The sequence below is a fragment of the Microtus ochrogaster genome, unplaced genomic scaffold, assembly GCF_000317375.1.
Source record: "Microtus ochrogaster isolate Prairie Vole_2 unplaced genomic scaffold, MicOch1.0 UNK17, whole genome shotgun sequence".
NCBI lineage: Eukaryota > Metazoa > Chordata > Mammalia > Rodentia > Cricetidae > Microtus > Microtus ochrogaster.
Window position 1 is genome coordinate 1,975,172 of NW_004949115.1, and position 21,449 is coordinate 1,996,620.

At 40.6% G+C, this 21,449-nt stretch overlaps 1 protein-coding gene across 3 annotated transcripts in view; it reads right to left on the reverse strand.

The window, feature by feature from the left end:
• The window catches only part of Mid2 (midline 2), a 102,368-nt gene that overhangs the window by 60,389 nt on the left and 20,530 nt on the right, over positions 1–21,449 (reverse strand). For all 3 annotated transcript variants that reach the window (XM_026789347.1, XM_013353845.2, XM_026789345.1), the window contains exon 3: positions 11,677–11,772. In XM_026789347.1, coding sequence (XP_026645148.1) covers positions 11,677–11,772 — 96 coding nt within the window. The remainder of the gene's footprint in view (positions 1–11,676; positions 11,773–21,449) is intronic.

Consider the following 21,449-nt stretch of genomic DNA (forward strand, 5'->3'; position numbering starts at 1 on the left):
TAATTATTACCTCTTTAAATCTAACAAAACATCTCTGTTAAATTATTGTACCCATTCAAGAAATGTGTACTGAGGGTATCATGTGCCAAGCTGTCTAACACAGCATTCCCCAACTAGTCTGCTCCAGTTTTTATCTTCATGGTACATCCTTCCACAGCCCAGTATTGTAGTGATATTTCATTTGTGTTTTAATAAATAGAGCTTGTCTGAAGATCAGAACACAAAACAGCCACACTAGTCTGCCATACAGGCCAGGCAGTGGTGGCACACACCTTTAATCTTAGCAGACACACTAGTTAGCCATAGAGGTGGTGGTGGTGCACACCTTTAATCCCGGCACTAGAGAAGAATCGAAGACGGGGAAACAGGAACTGGCTCTCTTTCAGTCTGAAGATTTCATAGAGGTAAGAGCTCTCTAGTGGCTTGGCTGCTTTGCTTTTCTGATCTTCAGGTTGAACCCCACTATCTTTCTCTGTTTTGTTATTATTTGTGCTACACAATACCAGGATTGAATTCATGGTCTTATGCATGCGAAGCAAGCACTCCATCACTGAGATGTATCCTTATTCCTCCTGCAGAATTCTTAACCCGGTAGTAACACAGAATCACTCAACCTCCCTCCCCCCCACATTAGTTCCATGCTTTAAATAGCTTCATGCTAAACATCAGTTGGCTTCTCTCCGACCTTAGGGGAAATTCCAAACTTCTTAATATGATTTTACAATCCTTTGTGACCAGGTTCCTCCATACACCTCTAGTCTCATCTTTTATTGTTCACCTTGAGCAAGTCCCTTATCTCATCTGATATTTCTCATATGAAAACTAAGGATAATAAAAGTGCCGATCTCAGAGGTATTTGAGAGGATTAAATGAAATAATACATGGAAAGCACTTAGCACACTACCTAGTGCATATTAAATACTAATACGTGTTATCTACTGGTGATGGGAATAAGAATTTTAGCCTTTCTCCATCCTGCTCTGGCATAAACTCCTGTTTTTAGTGCTCACTGTTGTTTTATATTGTAGGCTCTGCTAATCAGACTATAAAGTCTTTAAAGATGAGCACCATGACTTAAGGTACCAGTTACAATCCCCAATAGTACTTAGCACAATGCTAAACACAATGGAGCTTAATGAATGCTTTTTGATAAAAATTCATAGAGGAGAAAAGTGGTTGAAGTGTTACTGACTCACTGGAAGAGAACTTGATTCTTTTAAGAACAAAGGACAAAGTGGTAGCTCAGTCTTGTTATTCCAGCACTTGCAAGGCTAAGGCAGGAGAATTTCTGGGACATTGAGGCCAGCCCCAGCTACATTGGGAGCTCCAGGCTAACCTGGGTTATGTAGTGAGTCCCTGTCTTAAAAAAATAAAAGATCATAAAATTATCAACACCCCCCCCATATCTATCCCCTGAGAGCATCATTTGTCTATACCTTCCAGCCTAATGTGTCATTAAGTTAGCATGGAACTTGGCAATACTCATTGTAAGTCAGGGGCTCTTTTCAGGTGGTTTGCTGCCAGTATCCTGTTTTTGACAGAAATGGAGTGTGAAAGCATGCAGGTACTTAATTCTATTCTCTGGCAAATAGACAGTATGCAGTTTGCCTACTCATCTGTGATATCAGATGTTTGCTTCTAAAATATCAGCATCCAATCTAGGTTTTCAAAAACAAGGTAAATTCCATCCCATTAGAAAGCCAATCGAATCCTGAATTGGGTTGGAGCTCTTGGCTGGTGACCAGGCAGCAATCAGAAACCCAGAAGAGCCCCCAGAGGGCTTAAAGACACAGGGCTCTTCAGTTGCTAGAATACCCCACCCCCAGGAACTTGGCAAGAACTTTGTAGTATGTTCAGTAGAAAATAAATGAACACCTTGCTTTGTTTCCTCTCCCTTTACACATTTCTTCCCTACATCTACCATTGTTAGCCTTCCCTGCCTAGTCCTGTCACTTCATGTCCTGAGACAGTCATTGTCCTTGGACCTGAGATTTTACTACTAAGACATCTTTGGACACTCAGATGTCCCATGCCAAAGTGTGATTCCTTATACACAGATTGCATTTGAAGAGCAAAGGAGGAGCAGTGTGCTTCTATGCAACATGGACTCCAATTGGTACCAAAAAATCTTTGAGATAAAATTTTACAGGCTTATGATTATTGCAAAACCATTTGGGGCCTTTGATTTTATGGAGGAGAAGGTGAAATTGGCTTGGTATGTGGAAAAGGATGAGGGATTTTGGTGGGGGGCAAGCTCCACACAGGAGAGAAAATACTTTAGTTTAGAAGAATGGAAATACCAAGTTCTCTGCTGATGTTGCCATTTTTCTTCTTATATGGAGAAGACCCAAAGGAATTGAAACAGTGAATCAAAAGAACCCTTTACAGGGAAAAAAAATACAGGATCAAAGCAATACCCATGACCCAGTTTAAACACAAACATCGCAGTGGCCAATTGCCTTCTTTCCACCTATATCTTCTTTACACACAGCCCTTGTTCCTCTAAAAGCACAAAGATGCAGACAGTCATCTGTAGAGTAAGCAGGAGTAGAACCATGCAAGGGTACTGAGACATATGCTCTTAGAGAGATAACCACAACAGGGGCAGCATGCCCAAAAACTGTTCACCTGCCATGTGGGCTGAGATGTAGGGATGCCTTTCTGTGCTGAAGAAGTAAGTAGCTAACATTCTGAGTGTACATGCACTTTTCAGTTCTCATTCCAACGAAGAACAAGAGTTCGCCACTGATACACACACACAAAATGCATTCACTTTTGCAGAGGAGATCTAATGAAATGCTTTCACTGCTACAGTGTGTTCTCAGAGTCTGTTTTCAATGTGGGAATATTGAGTGCATTTGAGGCAGTAACTCTTTACTGCCAAACTCTTTGAAATTGTTTAGAAAACTTGTATCTCAAAGACATTCCTCGTGATGCCCTGCCTTTAGAAGAAGGACATTTTCAGCAAGTAAGCCCAGGTCCTATAATAAACTGACTGACTATAGGTGGGGCAGTGTTAATACCTAGAGCTGATTACAGTATTTTCAGTACACACATGGCCCCAATAAGAGTTTGATCATGAGGCCTCCTTCATTCTCCCTCTCCTTCCTCCCCCAAGACAGGCTCTTAGGATATGGGGGGGTGGGAGGGGGCGCTACCATGGGCTGCCAACGATTGGCCAAGAAAGGCAAGACAATGTACGTGCATGGGAGGCTGAGGCTAAGGAATGCCACGTCCCCAAACAGACAATCTATTCTTCTAGGGATCCAGAGACTTAGTGAAGAAAAAAGTGGGCTTTTCAGGGCTATCTCCTTCTATGACTCAGTGACCAGGGAACAAACAACTCTCTAAGCTGCACGGGACAGTGCAGTGAGCCGAAGCTTTGGAGCTGGAGATTTAGAACTGCATCTTGGCTTACTGTGCATGTGACCTTGAGTAAGGCATCTCATTCCTCTGACCCTTGGGTTCATGTTGAAAAAGAGGACCCTACTCTATTACAAGGTTCTCTCAAACACTGAGAATGCAAACAAGAATTCCTCTAGCACAATGCCAAGAATGAATTATTCAAATGTGATTCTCCTCTCATTCCCTGCTAAGCATACCATGCAGCTAGACTTCTCTTGAAAGACGGAGATTAAAAAAAAAAGAAAAAAGAAAAAAAAAGAGGATGTCTCAACAGCTGTGTGTGCATGATTGTTGTTTTCATTTTAGGTCAAAGTAATTTTTCCCTTTAGGTAGAGATGATATAAGAAGAGCTAGAGGTATTCAAGGATACAAGACAGATTGGCTAGGTCATTAGCTGAATTGCTAGTGTTGTAACTACAAAGAGTTAAGCAAGCAGGAAGGGTCTGCTAGTCATTTAGTGGGCTCTGGTATTTTGATACTGAGTAGTGGGAAATAGACGAGGACAGTAAACAAATTGGAAACGGAGCCACAATATGAAGTTTGTCATATCAAAGGAGTATGTTAGAACAGAATGAAAATGTATGCCTATATGGATCATTTTGACTAAGATGGCATGACCGCACTTGAAATCTTACCTGTCCAACAGATATGGGAGTGGGGAAAAACATTAATGTGAATTCATCTTATCCTTAAACCTCATCATGTATCTATACCCTCTAAATATTTCCACTGCAACAGTTAACTTGCTCAAAAATGTTATTTTACTCCAATATTTCAAGGCTTGTCACAAAGTAGTTTTGAAGAAGGATTGAATGCATTATGTGTCTGAAAATTATAAAGTGTTTTCTTTTGTATTATAAAAATAGGTTGTGCCCACACTTCAGATTGCACAATAGATTTAGATTCTCCATCTGTATTAAATGTCAATTGCTATATACTTAATACGATTGAAAGTAATACTCTGAATTAGTCACTGCTGAATAGACCGACTAGGTCAGTATGCACTTATTTTCCATTGTTCGTGGAAACTATTTTCTCCACCTATAATTCCACAGTGATTTCAAAATGGGTATTTCATTCTCACAAGGCACTGGTAGCCCTAAGTCCCTCTTCTTGGGAGCTATCAAGTATGCTTTTCTTTTATAAAAATACCCACCGAACATTTTCTCTAACAAACACTAAATCCCAAAGAACTCCCTGTTCTTTTCAACTACTGAATCTGAAAGTGTGTGTTCTTCTCTAAAACTTTATTTTGCAGTTCCTTAGAGTCAGTAATCTAGAGGAATTTGTACAGGGTAATAGACAAGTTTATTTAAGTATCAATGGAAAGAATCCTTTAGTTATTCTGGGTAGAATGACGGTGAACTTTCACCTACCAGATAAAAGCTGAAAAGCGTCTGCTCACTGAGCATAAAATGTTAGTGCAAATGTTACTTGCAGTTTATTAAAAGAGCCATGGGACTGAGATACTCAGGTTTTAGATGTTAGAATTTCATTACTGCTATGTCCTCCCAAGGGAAGCTCTGGCATATACTTGTTGAGCTTGAAATTAGTTGTAAGCATTTTGCAATGGTCGACCTTCTCCTGTGCCTCATAGATAGAGACAAATACTTCTCTGCCACTCCTAAGGTAGAGGTGAGGGATCTCTAAGAGTGTGTGTGGTACTCTAAGGTGATCACTACTCTTGACAATTGCTCCCTCCCTCTCTCTCTCTCTCTCTCTCTCTCTCTCTCTCTCTCTCTCTCTCTTTCGTCCTCTTCCTGCTGCTAGCCACTATGGAGCTTTGGCCTTATACCAGGCACAGTCGTGGGTGTTTTATATGAATTACCCTACCTTTCAAGGCATCAATACAAATTGTATAGATGATGAAACTGAGGCTCCGACAAGCTATCTGTCCTAACATTATGCTACTGTCAAACTACAGTCTATTCAGCTCCTAAGCTACCATAGCATCCTACAATCCAGAACCTACACAACCATTTCTAGGAGAAGCAAGTTGTAAAACTCAAGGCTTTGAAGCTGGGCAAGATAGTCCTGTGTGCGAAGAGTGACTGGATGCCGTAGGGAAGGGAAGTGGAACATGCGTGGATGGAGGCAGTTGATCTACTGATTCCTATTGTTATTGCACAGAAGAAGAACAATAAACAGCTAAAAGATTGCATATGTCTATGCATCCAATTACTCTGCATGCAAAAGGATAACTGCCTGCCCATTTCTTCCTTCATTATCATGATCAAGCTTCCTACAGGTTGCATTTCCTAACAGTTTGCTTTCTCCTTGACCTCTCTGAATCTATCTGTCATCCTCTTCTCTGCATACGCCTTTCTCTCTCAAAGGTCATTAGTGTCTTCTTTGATGTATCTGTAACAGTGGATTCTGTCAAATCTTCCACACAGTGAAGGTTTCTTTTTCCTTGACATTTTGAGTCTCTGTCTCTGATGGCTTTTCTCTTCTCTCCTGATATCCCATATAGCCAGCTGCTGCTTACCAAGCACTTCCTATCTGACTTTCTAATCCAAGCACAGCAAACCACCAATGTCTAAAAAAGAACTCCTGTATTTCCTCATCCAGTTAAAAGCAATAGATGTGTTCATTCAGTCAAGGAAGAAATAAACCAGTGGATTATCTTAGAACTCCCTTATACACAGTCACTCATAGCATCACCAAGTTACATAACTCTACCTTATAGAAACATTTTAATTTTATCCCTTCCTCCCTAAGCTTACTGTCACTTACTCCAGAAGGCCCTCCACTTTTCCCTGTATTGAATGAGATCTGCAGATTCAAGGGTATGGCAATAGACTTCCCCAGTCTCAGTAAAATCTGTGTAGTCTTTTTGTCTTCAGTTGTGGCCTGTAAACCTGCTCCATTTACCATCTCAGGCTTGACGATTTTTCTAAGCACAGATTTTTATCAAGCTAGTCATCTGCTTAAAGTCATTCCGTAGATCCCTAGACTCCTTAGGATAAAGTCTGGAGTTTATCTACCCATGGCATGCAAAGTCCATCATTTTCTGGGTCTAAGCTATTTCTCCAGACTTGCCTCTTGCAATGATTCTCAAATTTTAGATTTGGTGGAATCAAATTTCTTCTAGTCCCCTCAATATCTCTATGCCGATCACCTCTTTATATTCCTCCATGCAGCCCCTTAAATCATTTATCTCCTTTTCGTTGGCAAAAGTTTATTCACTTTCGAGATAACTCCACTTTCATTTCCATTCTGCGTTCTTTTCGAAGTCCCCCGAGCACACCTAGATGTTTCTTCCTCCGTGCCAGCCAGCCTGTCACCTTGCATTTGTCTTCATTACAACAAGGATTCCTTCACATTCGATTTGCCACTTTGTCTGACAGCTTCTCGGCCAACCTGCAAGTTCCTCGGTGGCAGGAACCATTTTCTATTTATTGTTATACACCCAGAGCATAGAGTAACACTTTTCCCCTGCGAGCTGACATTTTCACCTTCATTAATATCTCTGTTGCCTACCACTTGAGGGTTATTTTTCCTCCTTCGGCATTTAGCTAAAATGCATTTTCTCATTAAAAAATCCCCTGATTGGACTCACTTCACTGTAATTACTCATTCATTTTTATTATGTCCTCGGTGTGTGCGTTCAAATGGTTTAGATTCTATTCTTAATTCTAGCTCAACCACCTTATGTATTTAAGGATCACTGTTGAAACCATGATTGCAGAGCTCTTAAAAATTAATTTCCTTTAAAATATCCATTTTTTTACACTCAAAGAAATGGTTAGACTCCTGTTAAACATACTTTTGCCCACCCTAAACCAAGCACCCAAGTAACAGAAACAGAAATGAAGAACAAAAAGCCACCTAAACTTTCAAGACCAAAGAGAAGATATCCAAAAATAATTGGCGCTAAGAACTGGTAAGAGACATAAAGCTTAAATTTCTCGATGTAAGGGAGGCTCCCCTCCCGCTCCACCCAGAGGCTGTCTCTTCATCTCCTTTGTTTCTTCCTCATGGAAAGGGCAGTGATGTCCAGCCCTACAAAAGGCTTGAGAAGAGCCAGATGGTATCAACTTGCCCACAGAGCTTCTGAGGTGGATTAGCCCTTGTAGTGTAGCAGTTTGGGAGAGGAATAAAAGAGAATGGCAGCCAAAATATTCAGCAAAGTGTTGTTTGTTTGTGTAATGTGCTCAGGGTCTGAAAGCTCTGAACAGAAGTAAACAAAGGGAGAGGGGATTCTGCTACCCTCATTTGTACTCCCTACACTGCACACTGCTCTTCTTTTCTTGTTAGAGGCTCTGCTTTCCCTAGCCAGTCAATAAGTTCCTGGAGATCATCAGCCGCCTGTCACATGCTTCTTTTGTATTCTCTAAACCTTTCAGCACACCGAGTACATAGTGTATGCTCAAGAAACACTGTTGACGCACTGATTACTACGTAGTTAACTATTTTCCTTCCCTGGCAAATTTTCAGGAATGCCTATTATTCACAAAACCGTGGCGTCTTGGAAGCCAAAAGGAAGCAACCATCTGTTGGTATACATTTTTCCTTAGCTATGCGTTATACAGAGATTTCCTTTGGAAAAATAAACAAAGGATGCTTGATGAGCCAGGACAAAGAACTAAATATAGAGTTCAAGTGGCCAGAGTATCAAGGTCAAAGCATGCCCTTCCTTAGCCAGATTAAAGGAGAGCTATGGGCCTGCACTGAGCTCTTTCCTGTGTTCTCCAGCTCCAAATGAAATGATTTTCAACCACCTATTCTGGGGATTCTACTAGCTGAGCCTCAAGTGTAAGATACATAGAATTCATCTAATAATCCTGCAGTGATCTTAATGTCTGTCTCTTGAATAATAGGAAGAGCCCAGCTTTGTTGACTTTCCGAGGAGAAAAGAGAACAGAGGACAACTAGAATGGGAGGCAGTATTTATGGACTCTTTATGAGAAGTCAGTCTGTGACATAAACACTCCCAAACAATAAGGAAGGGGAACAGGTTTGGCAGGAATATAACCTATTCCTGTTCTTGCCAAAGCGTTGTAGCTGGCATCTTCCACCGCTGCCCAATGCAAAGTGCTTGAATTACACTGTGAATATAGTAGTCATTCTCTACAGACAAATCTAGATGAGATAAAAATGGGGGGGGGGAATCCAAACACCATTCAGTGTCTGGCTCTCATAATTAACATTATCCTACTATTTATTTCATTGTATAAAGTACTTACAAGTGTTTTTGAACTCTCAAGTCCCTTCTTTACTGCATTATTAATCCCAGGGCTTGTCCTGAAGCCTTTTGGACATACAGCTCTGTGTTGAATGAGTATAATAGGCAGCCTGCATGCACCCTATTATTAAAGGGGAAGGTAAGGGCCTATCTCTTAAGCTTTCAGAAAAAGATGATGTCATAAAGAACGGCCATGAACTCCAGAAACCATCCTAGAGGGGCCCTGTTCAGGACAGGATCTTAAAAAATATGAATGTGTTGAGAATTTACACAATAGATCTTAATCACATTCACCCACAAACCCTTTCCCCGAACTCCTGCCAGACTCGCTGCCACCTCGTTACCACCCTCCTAACTTCATTCAGGAGAGAATCCTGAACTGAGCGGACTATACATTATTAACTCCTAAACTACAGAATCATGTTCAACACTCTTAGATTGTCTCACTGCTCTTTGTTGGTTCCCAGTTAATGTTTCTATTCCATTATCTATAGCCCCTGTACAGGTGTAATCACACCAGAGGGGATTTTTACAGTGTGTGAGCCATTCTGTGTGCAGATAGGATGCATAAGCTATTTTCCTGTACCTAGCATGATGCCATACATTAAAAGCTAGTAGCAAAAGCTGCTCTTTTGTGTAGCCAGAGCAGACAGTGGCTCACATAATGAGATTTAACAAGCATCCCTGAGGGTGCTATTTAAATAGTTACTTTGCTGGATTGCCATGGGATTTCCACTTACTTTACTTACGCATGGTAGTGTTAGCACTTCTTCCTCAAGGCACAGGTTAACTTCTGAGTGCTAACTTCAGAAAGCTACTTTGGAACTTTGCATCATAGCCCACTTCTTGGGCTATGATATTGCTCCCTGGTATAAAACACTTGCCTAGCATTTGCCCCAGCACCCAAAGAAAGAAAACTCACCTGTTATCCAAAGGCCAGAGTGCATCTTCCCCTACTAACACAATGGTGGATTATTTTATGAGGCCTGCTGCTACCACTTCAAAAGAACAGAGCAAATAATAAAAAGAACTGGTTTCCAGAATGACTTGTGAAAGGTTGGAAGTGTGCTATGCTTAGGCGAGGCTGGCCAGGATGATAAATTTCCCAGGGCAGGAAAAGAGATTCTAACATGAAAGAGCAAAGGGATAAACTATAACTTTGCTTTTTTTTTCCTTATTACTTTCTCTGTACTTAATAGTCTTTTGATTAGAACAAATGCAAGGATAGTTTTATTTTTTAATCATATTTTATTCACTATTATCTGTTACTCCTCTGTTAATCATGCAAATTCTAAACTGAGGGATCCCTCATCCAATTTTCTGCTTACAATCCTCTCTTGTCCCCTCAACACTGTAGATTTCTTACACTGTAATCTGACAGCATAATCAGAAGCATTGATAAAAATGGAACGCAGAGGGATTCCGATTGGCTGAAAACTACTCAGAAATAATAACTTTCTACTTTGTTTTTTCCTTCTCGGAAAGGGTGAGACCGTAGAGAAAAAGAACAAAATAAAAAGAAAGTAACCATTGACAGAGCCATGACTTGCGAAATCTGGAAAAGAAGCCGAAAGCGTGGTGTCAGTTCAACTTGACATTTTATAGGTAAGGACACTGTCAGGGGTCCTAACCTACTTACCCTCATGCAAGCACTTAGTTCATAGAAGAGGCAAGTCAGGAATTCAGTTTTCCAACACTCCAATCCTTCTTCTCTTTTTCTTTATGCTTCTCCTTACATCCACAACATCCCATTCTATAGTTTCACATGTGAGTTTAACCAGTACCCCATGGACTCTACATAGATTAGTGCCCAGCAGGGATTATATTACTAGCATATGTTCATCATTTAAGTATGTTCGCTATACTAGAAGAAGCCAAAAACTTTAAGAATATCCATCAGTTGGGGGATGTAGGATTACTTATTGCCTTAGGAGATATTCTTTGGTCGTAAACAGGAACCACGGACTGGGATCATGATAAAATTATTTTATCATTTAAAACAAAACAAACTTAAAAAAAAACAAACTTGATCTCTGATACTTATCTGTCATACAAGTAAGATTAAGAGTGGATTATAAAACTCTATATAGAATCAGGAAAAAATTACCCAATCACTGCCCATGACAAATCCTCTATCTTATTGGTCTGTATTTAGATTTTAAGTATTATTATCAGTTATTCTATAAACCCACACAAAGCAAAATGATAGATGTGGAGTTTTGTATATGCTTTTAAGAGAAAGAAGAAAGAATAACACCTTTCTTTTATTCTACCATGCCAAGGAACACTGAACTCCCCTTCTAAGCACTTTTAATATTCAATGCTGATAATAGTTTTAAACCTCATACTTATACAGAATTATACAGTTCATAATTCACAGACAATTTAATCATAGACATTATTTGTTGACTACAAAAAGACTAGGTAGGGGGAATCAAAAATAAGTGAAAAGATAATGAGTGAGGATATAGCTAGGCCCAGGGCTGTGGGATGACGAAAAAATAAGCTAGAAAGGGAGGAAGCAGTGATGATCAGAACGTCGTATTGAATGAACATAGCCCCATCCTAAGGATTCATGATACCAAATTGACCAGTAATGATTGACTTTTTAAGTGATAACATCCATTTCGATGAGGAATCACTTCCTATATGATTCTTGTGGCATCAACTGTGTGGAAGGAAGGGAGTTACTCTTCATCTGTTGTTCCCCACAAACCATCGCCATCACCTAGTTCTAAAAATCATCCATATCAGTAACCTTTCTTTGAATAAAATTCCTAAGGGCATGAGATCATCTATACTACCAGTCCTTGGCCCCAGATGACTGGGCTACAGGCTGGCAAATTTTTTTTTTTTTTTTTTTTTTAGTTTTTCGAGACAGGGTTTCTCTGTGGCTTTGGAGCCTGTCCTGGAACTAGCTCTGTAGACCAGGCTGGTCTCGAACTCACAGAGATCCACCTGCCTCTGCCTCCCGAGTGCTGGGATTAAAGGTGTGCGCCACCCAGGCTGGCAAAATTGAAGTTCCTCCAAAGACGATCCAGTTCAGATCCAACGAAATAATTACAAATACTACTGTTACCTACCTCAACCTGCTGGCAGATCTGTATTAGTTTGGCCATTTGATTTTCTAGTTCGCTGTTGCGCTTAACCAGGTTGGTGAGGTTCATCTCCAGAGTTTGCTGCCATCACAGAGGGTATGAAGCCGGTGGGAAACAGGAGAAAGGGGAAAAAAGGACAATGAACTTGAGAAGCAATGTAATATGAAAATCAATAAGCCAAAAGACAGAGTTCCCTGCCTCTTTGGGGGGGGGGTCACGAAGGTGAGACAGAGCCTCACTCTATAACCCATGTTTGCTTCATACTTACAATGACTCTCCTGCATCAGCCCATAAAGTCCTAGGACTGTAGGCGTGCGCTTCTCCATGGATATAGAACTGAAGGCCTCACACATGCTAAGAAAGTGCTGTACTACTGAGCAACACACCACCAGCTCAGTAGATTCATATCTTCCAGATTTACCAGGTCTGCTACAGACTAAGAATTGTAAATGTTACCTGATTGGGGAGGAGGTAGAATTCATGACTTTGTAGGCTACTGTAGGAATTCACTGACATTAGGGCAACCTATAGTTTTTATAATTTTATATTATCTTTAAACTTTTCAAACCATTTCATAGCCATTTCCTTTTGTTCTCTAATCAGGTCCAGTTAACATAAGAAAATAAGGTGGTGATACCACCATTTTATTCATAGACTAAGAAAACTATAATTTGTGTGTGTGTGTGTGTGTGTGTGTGTGTGTGTGTGCATGAGAGGTGTATGCTTGTGTGCAAGGGCACATACATGTGTTGTGTACACGCTTGTGAAGACCATGGGCCAACTTGGGATTTTGTTCATCAGGGGCCATCCACGTTGCCTTTTAAGAAAGAAGACTCATTTGCCTGGTGCTCACCAATCAGGCTGGCTAGTCAGGGAACCCCAGAAATCTGCCGGTCTCTGCCTCCTCAGCACTGGGGTTACAAGTGCACACCACCCTACCCAGATTTTCTCTATGGGTCCTGGGGATCATACTCAAGTCTTCATGTTTGCACAGCAAGCAGTTTACCAACTGAATTGTTTCCCTGGCCTCATAATTGAATGAATGAATGCTTCTTGCCAGACAATTTCATATGTATTGGTACTATAGCACTCTCACAAAGAAGGATATGCTAGCATTTTAATGAGGAAAAAAGTGGATGAGGGTAAAGTGTTTCATAGCTATAAACCAAGGGTGTAGCAAAGCTAGGACTGAAAACTGGATTTCTAATCAGTACACAGTGTTGAATCAAGATTCTATAATGTTTTGCATTTTTGTTTTTAACATTATGTACTTATTGGGAGGCCTCTTCAAGAAAACTATGGTGTGCTTTAAATGTGACAGTCACCAAAATCAAACTTTTTTATCTCACAGTTTCTTTCCATAGACACAAAGAGTTTAAGACACAAAGCCTGATTCTGTCTGGAAAGTATCTACTGTTTACCCTCACTCACTGGTACACAGCTCTATGTAGGTTCATGTGAGATTCACCTTGCAGATATTTTGAACATAACACAGTTGTACCAGTACTTAAACTCTAACATATTTCCAGTTGAACAAGCTACTATCTTCCATCCATTGTGTGAAAACTAAACTATTATATCTCTCTGTATTGAGCTTGGACGTTCATTCTTCCCTAGCTCCAAATTTTAGCTTTGCTAGCTGCTTCCCCTCCAGAACCAGTCTCAGTATATACTACTCTTTTATACTCCATCTCAATACTCCATCAAATCTGTCCCAAATATAATACCCCAATTTCCTGACCCTCATTCTGGTAGTATTCTTTCCCTGGGTCATGCTCATTGTTTGGTTGCTGTCTCCATGGTGGCTATGATTTATAGCTGTTCAAAGTTGATGCTATTGAAAGAGAGGATGAGAAGGACACTGAAGAGTAAAGGGATGTAGACAAAGAGAGGGTGCTCGTGTTCTTGGATCTTTTTTCTGTCTAGGAAGTAGCTGTGACTCATTAAAAACCTTGGCACTGTTTTCTGAATGTGTCGCAAAGGATATATTCATAAAGATGTATGTATAGCTAGGCTGGCTAACCTGATTTCACTTGTTCTCAGACGGAATTTTGAGGACCGGCTTTACTCTGGTTTCCCTTCATGTCAGAATATGATGGCTGAAATGTGAAATAGTCTCCATAGACTCAGGGATTTGAATACTTTGGTGCTGTTTGTAGGGTATAGGAAGTGCAGTCTTGATGAAAGAAGTGTATTATTGGGGGGTGGGCTTTGAAAATTCATAGCCCTGCCCCACTTCCAGTTCATTCTCTTTGCTTCTTTTCAACAGATGAAAGAATCATATCTCAGCTTCCTACTCCTGCCGTCATGCCCACTGCTTGCTTCCATGCTTCCCCACCATAATGGACAGTTACCCCTCTGGAACTGTAAACCAAAAGAAACTCTTTCTTCTTTAAGTTTGCTTTGGTCTTGGTGCTTTATCATAAAGACAGAAAGGCTACAGTACATCTTTCTTGGTTTCTTTAGCTTTAGTTCTATGGAAGTCACTTATGCTACCTCTGCTTTTTTTCTTTATTTCTTGAGGGGGTCTCTCTCAGCTTTCTTTAATTCTGCTATTATCTAAATCTGTGTTCTTAATAGGAAGAAGTGGGGAAAAGGACAAGGGAAAGGCAGCAATCACTGAATTAGACATCATCACTAAATAAATTAGGTGTCAAAGGGAAAAGAAGAAATGACAGTTCAGAGATTTACCACAACAAAGACATATTGAGCATCTACTGTGGTCAGGGTACGGTAATGAATCTTGAAGGATAGGCGGGATTTTAACAGACAGAGGTGGCGGAAGACGGGGCATTTCAGGCATAAGGATTAAGATGAGGAAAAATCAAAATAAAGCAACCAGAGTGGCAGCATACATCTGTAGCCGAAGCTACTCAGATAGCCGAGGCAGGGTGGAGAGTTGAGCTTAGGAGTTTGAACTGCTGTTCAGTTACTATGTACTGAACAACATACTAAGACTCTTTTTCTCAAGAAAAAATAATATTGTTCATATATTCAGGGACCAATAAACAGTTTAGTTTGACTAGAACACAGGGTACAAGGATGAAAATGGAGATCAAAGCCCTGTTTTGCTGGGTGTGGTTGTACACACCATTAGTCCAAGCACTTGGAAAACAAAGAATGCAGATCTCTGTGTGTTCCAAGCTAGCCAGGGCTATAGAGCAAATTCCAGGACCACCAATGCTACATAATGAGGGCCCATCTGGGGGAGTGGAATAAAGTCCTGCTTTGAGGGTCTTGAATGTACAAATGGGTTTATACCTATTTGTTTTAGTACTGGGGTTTACACAGGGCTGTTGAATAAGGAAATGACATAATTGTGGCTACATTTAGGATATTAACCTAGCAGCAATATGGGGAACAGAGCAAAACAGGAAAGCCTGGGAGGCAGGGACAGTGGTTATGAAGATACCACAATATTCAAGGCAGTTGCAAATGCAGATCCTGGCCAAGCTCAGAGGATAATCAGGAGAAACATGTTTCAGGAAAAGATTCATCACTGTCAAACATGCAAACACCAAGAGAAATGTGAGAATTTATTTTTAAAGGTGGGGGTGGGCTAGATTGAGGAATCAGAAGTCACAAGTAACCTTTGTAAAAGGAGCTTCAGTAGGGCTTTGGAAGTAGATACTAAAGCATTCAGGGTTAGAGTACATCAGCTGGCTGCAAGCCTAGACTCCTCTCCCGAAGTTCGGCCATAGAGGGAATAGAATAGATTTCAGTTTGATCAAAGAGTCTAGTGTAAACCAGAAAGGGAAAATTACTAATGGAGCCAATCAGTCAAACATTTCCTCTTGAAGAGTAGTTCACAGTCCCAGATCAATGGAAATCCCACGTATCAAAAATCATTATATTGACCTATTTGATTAATAGCCCATTTGATTGATAAACCCAGAGAAGAAAAAAAAAACGATTTAAAATTCTATGTTTCCCACTGCAATGTGTTTCCATTCAAACATGTGATTCTACTGGGAGAATTTTTTTAGCAAGTACATGAGACCTGTTGTAACACTGGCCTGAAATTGATATATCATAAATAATTCATCCTGCAGAGCAGGATGATGATCCCTGCTGTGCGTTCCTCATTTATGGCCCTGGACTGAGAGTCATGGCTTGTATAAAGCTACGGAAAACAAAAATTAGGGCTGAACACATAATTTAGGGTCTGGTTAGACTACAGGCCTTGGGTTACCATCACAAAATTATGGCAAATGGTTGGTTTGCTCTAGCCCCATAGCAATTTGCAGAATGCCAGTCCGTTCTAGCAGCACAGTTCCAGAGCTGACAAGATGACTCTAATTTCAACCTTGCTTCATTAATATGAAAAATGCTTTGAAAAATAAATCTTTGACTAATGAAAACACCATCTGTTGATGGCTTCTTGCCACTGTTTTCTTATATTATGAGACATAATTTAGGGAGGGGGAACACTGAACATTGACTTACTTCCTATTTATTTGTAAGGAATTAAAGATTCCTTTCAAATTGGAATTGATCCTCAATAATGGACATATGCGAAGGGAAGCAGTGAACTGAAGCAATTATGCAGCCTCTCTCCTCACCCCTTCCCAAATGCCCAGCGCTCACAAATCATTTAGAACTAACATTTCTGGGCCACTCTAGGTCTGAATGACTTGGAGTGATTTGGCCATGTCTATATTGGTCTTGTCTATACCATGTCTGAGTAAACAAAGTTGATTTGTGTGTGTGTGTGTGTGTGTGTGTGTGTGTGCACATACACAAACTCTTTTCATGTCAAAATAAACATGTCTCTTTGTTATTGTAATTGGCTTTTGAAGAATCACTTTGTTTTGCTCCTTTCTATGTATCCCATTTAATGAGTGGGCTAGGTTCCCTCTGTCTAAAGTGCAACTAGTACAACTTTCTCCAAACAGTCGAGCCATGACAGCGAGGGAGCCACAGTGGCAGGGGAGATGGGAATGGAGATATCTGCTGGGAGGAAACAGAGACAGGAGGTTGGCAGAGAGAGCAGGATGAAGTTCCCATTTCCTGCTGTAGGAGGTTACCTCTGAGTCTCTTTGCGCTTCCCTTTTGTGAGGGTGGGAGGCCATTTTAGTTAGGAAACTCTGAGGCCCTCTTCACCTTCTAATGACATTCTAGCTCTCACAAAATTGCACATGTGTCTAAACAGCACAAGAAGAAGGGACGATTTGGCTGGCTTCCATAATTGAGATTGTAAGAGGCCTGCCTGTGTTAGCTAAATCGGCAGTCTACGCTGATTCCATTTTCACCAGAATTCCATTTCATTTGTTTTGTATAGACTTGGCCTCTTTGTGCTCTTAGTTCCCTTTCCTAAAGAACATGATTTTCTATCCAGGACGCCAGGCACAGGCCATTCTTCTTTCAGACTGCATCCCATTTTTCAAAATACCCTCGCTGACTCACCTAAATAATCACTGCTTTTTTTTTTTTAAATCTCACTTCCTTAGACACAGGTTACTTAAGGTAAGATTCTTCTTTCTTATTGAGTACCTCAATAAATTCAGTCCTACATTAAACAAGAAACAGCTCTTCATTAGGGAGCCGTCCTCCAGCTGCCCAGCTCTGGTCCATGGAGGCGCATGTACTCACACACACATGAGCACTTGCACACACTGACTTGATACAGCCTTAAGACCTGGAAAGGGGTCCAGATTTTCTGTTCGTTCTATTAAGACATCTAGTATTGCCATTAAAGTCCTGCATTCTATGTAGCTTTCCAAAAGGTACAGGGAGAATATTGTCTGATGCTAGGCAACATTAGAACTCTGGGGCTTTGATAGGGGAATTGAAGCTTGGGGCAGGGGATTAGGAGTGAGAAGGAAAGCAGTCAACCCTAAAGTGGATCCCCATGCCACATAGTTCAGTTGTGGAAAGCAAGAGAAGAGTGGGAACAGAGAAGATCAGGGCAGCGAGTAGGAAATGGGGGGGATAAGGAACAAGGACCAAACAAATATCATCATCATCCGAGGACTAGGAATAAAACTCAGTGATACAGCACTTGCTTAACATGTATGGGGTCCTATGTTCAAACCTCAGTGTAGTAGGGGAAAGTCAATTTACAAAATAATCAATCATCACAACACTCAAGAGGCTGAGGCAGGAAGATCACCACGAACTCCAGCCAGCAGAGTGAGAACCAGACTCCACAAGCAAAATAAATATCAGTGCTATGATGCCCATCCTCAGCATCCTTTTTCTTTTTAATTTTCATTTCTTTCTTTCTTCTTTGCATCCTATCCATACATGGATATTACCTGTTCTCTCAAAAACCAGAAGCCAGAATGTTAATATGGTTTTCAGGGCGTGTTCTACCTTCTTCTTTGTTCCTCCCAAGTGTTTATCTTAGAAATACTTACTGTGCTTTGGCTTTAGTCTGTCACTTTCTATATCAATTACATATGGCCTTTCAACAACAGAACACACCATCTGGTCGACAAACTGAAGCCCACACCCTTATGCCAGAGTTTCTTCTTTCCCCCACCATTTATTTGCTGTTGTATAGACATAAGCTATGTCCTACAATGAGATGAAGATGATGTACTAGATGTGTGGTACTCGACTTAAGGTTTGTTAGAAAATGGCCAGGCTCTCAAGCCAGGTGAAATGCATTGTCATCCCCCCCCCCACACACATATGTTTTCTTCAGATGTCTCTGCAAACATTGAGCACAGACCCATCCCGCCACTTCAGTCATGACCAGGAATGTTACTCAAACCATTATGCATGCTTCCCTTCCTCTTTGGATGTATACCAGAATTAAATATTTAGCTTAAATAGGTAACTTTTACTTAGACCTTCTAAAAAAGTCTAAATATAGCACTCGATAACACTCATCAGAGTGAGCAAAAGCCTACTCTGCTCTCCTAAAAGCCTCGTGATCCCAATATACTTGCACTGCCCCTCATAACTGCCAATCTTTTGGCTGCAATCTTTTCTTTCTCTTTCATCTGTTCTTCCTTCATATATAATTTCGGCATAAGTGTACTGCGAAAGCCAACCCTTGACCCCCTCTCAGCTCTCTTTCGCACGGCTGTACCTCCATTATGAAGCCAATTAAATTTACTCCTCTAGCCATAATTTCTCAGCCACTGGAAAAACTTGAATTTCAGTTCCTTCTAGAATCCTTGCCCTTTTAAGTCTTCTAACATTTCATGGGTTCCACCTGTCAGATGTTTAAACACATTCTGTTCTCTTAACCAGAACATCCTCATTGCCTCGCTTTGACCCCAGTCCCCAATAAGGAGGTCCAAAATCAACCAAAGTCTGGCCTACTTCTCCTCCAAGATTCACATAACCTTTTATTCTTGCACTGTCTTATAACTGTGATTTTTTTTAATTTTTTTAAAAAGTCATTTACATACCAACCATGTTCTTAATTGTCTGTCTCTCCTCGTTCTGCCAGGGCTGAGGTTAAGCTGTGTTTATCACCTTTTCTGGTACTTGGCACCTAGTAGGTGGTCAGCAAATGTTTGAGGAACGAATGTTGAATAATCCATAATTCCATCTTACCTCTTCCTAACTTCCTTATTTCTTCTTCAGTGCCTCCATTTTTTAAGACATCTCCAACTCAAACATCCTTCTTTAACTCTCTCCACTGTCTAAACCCATCATTCATCAGGCCCTGTCAGTTCTTTCTCCATGGAGTCTTTCCAGTTTGACCCTTCTTTGATTATAGATCATCTCCAATTCTCAGTTCTGAACCCAATGATATCTTTTCCCTGACCTAAACTCTGGCCTTCCAAGCATCCTGTGCAAATTTCTATCATGTCTGTCTTCCCTACTAATCTCGAAGCCCTGCTTAGGAAAGACTGCCCCTTATTTCTTGTAACTCCTCCTGCCACAATGTCCAATAAACAAAGTGAGTGTTCAGTGCCTCTTAAGTGAATGAAGGATTCTTTAGCCCAAATACCTGATGCTACAGTTTATTAATGGTTCTCCCATCTTCAGGTAACACAATAAACAAAGGCATGATCTCAATGCACCAAATGTTCATGAACATAAGAGATATCACCATATTTTCATCTTCCAACATCACTCCTTTAACTTCCACAATTCTTGTTTCCTATTCTCTCCTTACATGTTTTAAGTTTATGTAATAGGTTCCTTCGTCCAATAGTGACAGACATGATTCTTATCAACCTGAGAGTGATCTGAATCATCCATCATCTTTCAGGGTATTCTCCAAGTAGTGATTTAGCTCAGACACTGGCGACTAAAAGACTTGGGACAAAACACTCTCAAAACAGAAAGGTGAGCACAGAAATAATTGGAATTTCTGTTTGCAAAACTTGCTCTTGAATCAGAGAGACAACAGAAAATATCTTCCAGCACAGGGTCCCATTAATACTACATGAGTGCAGAGCCAGAGAAATCGATGAAATCTTGGAAGGAAAAAACAAGGGTTCAGATGAGCCTTAGAAAGCAGTTTTAGTAGATATGGAATTAAAATACTCTTACTCAGACACCCACGGAAGCCATTTGCAGAATTATTCTGAATTTTTGGTTTTGTTTTAGAATCATGTTCTCTCCTCTTATTTTGAGACACAATCTTGCTATGTAGTCCTAGCTGGTCCAGAACTCACTATATAGATCTGGCACTCAAACTTGCAGTGATTCTCCCACCTACTGCTCCCAAAATGCTGCGATTACAGGCACGTGCTAACATGCCCTTGCCTGTGTTTGGTTTTCTGTGATTTTTTTTTTGGAGACACATTCTCATGTAGCCTAGGGCATACTCAGACTCACCATGAGCCAAGAAAGACCTTGAACTCCTGATCCTCTTTCCTACCAATTACTAAGATGGCAGGCATTTGACACCACATATATACATATGATGGTGGGGAAGTCTTGAACAGTTAAGAGACAACAGAGAAGCCAGCTTTATAAACAACAATAACTTTGTGGTCTTGAGTCGAAGCCTGAAGACAGAGCTAGCCGGAAAATCGCTTGACAGATAGATACAAGCTTATGCACCCACACACATCCATTACAATCATCACCACACCTTGGAGAGCACAAATCCCAACTCAATTTTTTCTGTTTTTCTTTAAATTTGGTAGAAAATGTATTAAATTGAGTGCTGCTTTTTCCTGTTATACATAGCTACTGTGATTCTAGACCCAAGTGAGGAAGATATAGAAACAACTTTTTCCTCTATCTTCATCTATGGTTACCCACCCTGGCCTCTACTGAAGATTTTTCTAATTGAGCACAGATGTTTGGCTCATTCTTAGAATTTCCCCTAGCCTTGGGATAGATTCTCCTGAGATTCTGCCTAAGGTGTACACAGTAAGTCTGTCTTATATTCATGATCCCCACCTGTGCAACTTATCAGTGGATAGCACAGACATCCTCTCATAGTTAGACAGTGACACATATTTATAGACACTGGCACAATGTCATAGATTCTGCCTAAGGTGTCTATAGAAAGTCTGCCTTATGCTCATGATCCCCACCTGTCCAAATTATCGGTGGATAGCACAGACATTCTCTCATCTTCACATTCAGTGACACACCGATACAATGCCACAGAGCCATTCTCAGGCTCCAATTCATGCAAGCATGTACACACTCACAGATGATGATGCATACATATTTATGCAAATATACTCTCTTTCCAATCCAGTCTTCTCATAAAGATATGCATCTTCTCATGTTTATATTCATGCTCATATTGGTTCAGATGTAATCTAATGCTTACTGGTACATAGTTATGAGGGTATCTGCCTTAGCCAATAGAAGTGGGTGTCAAGTGG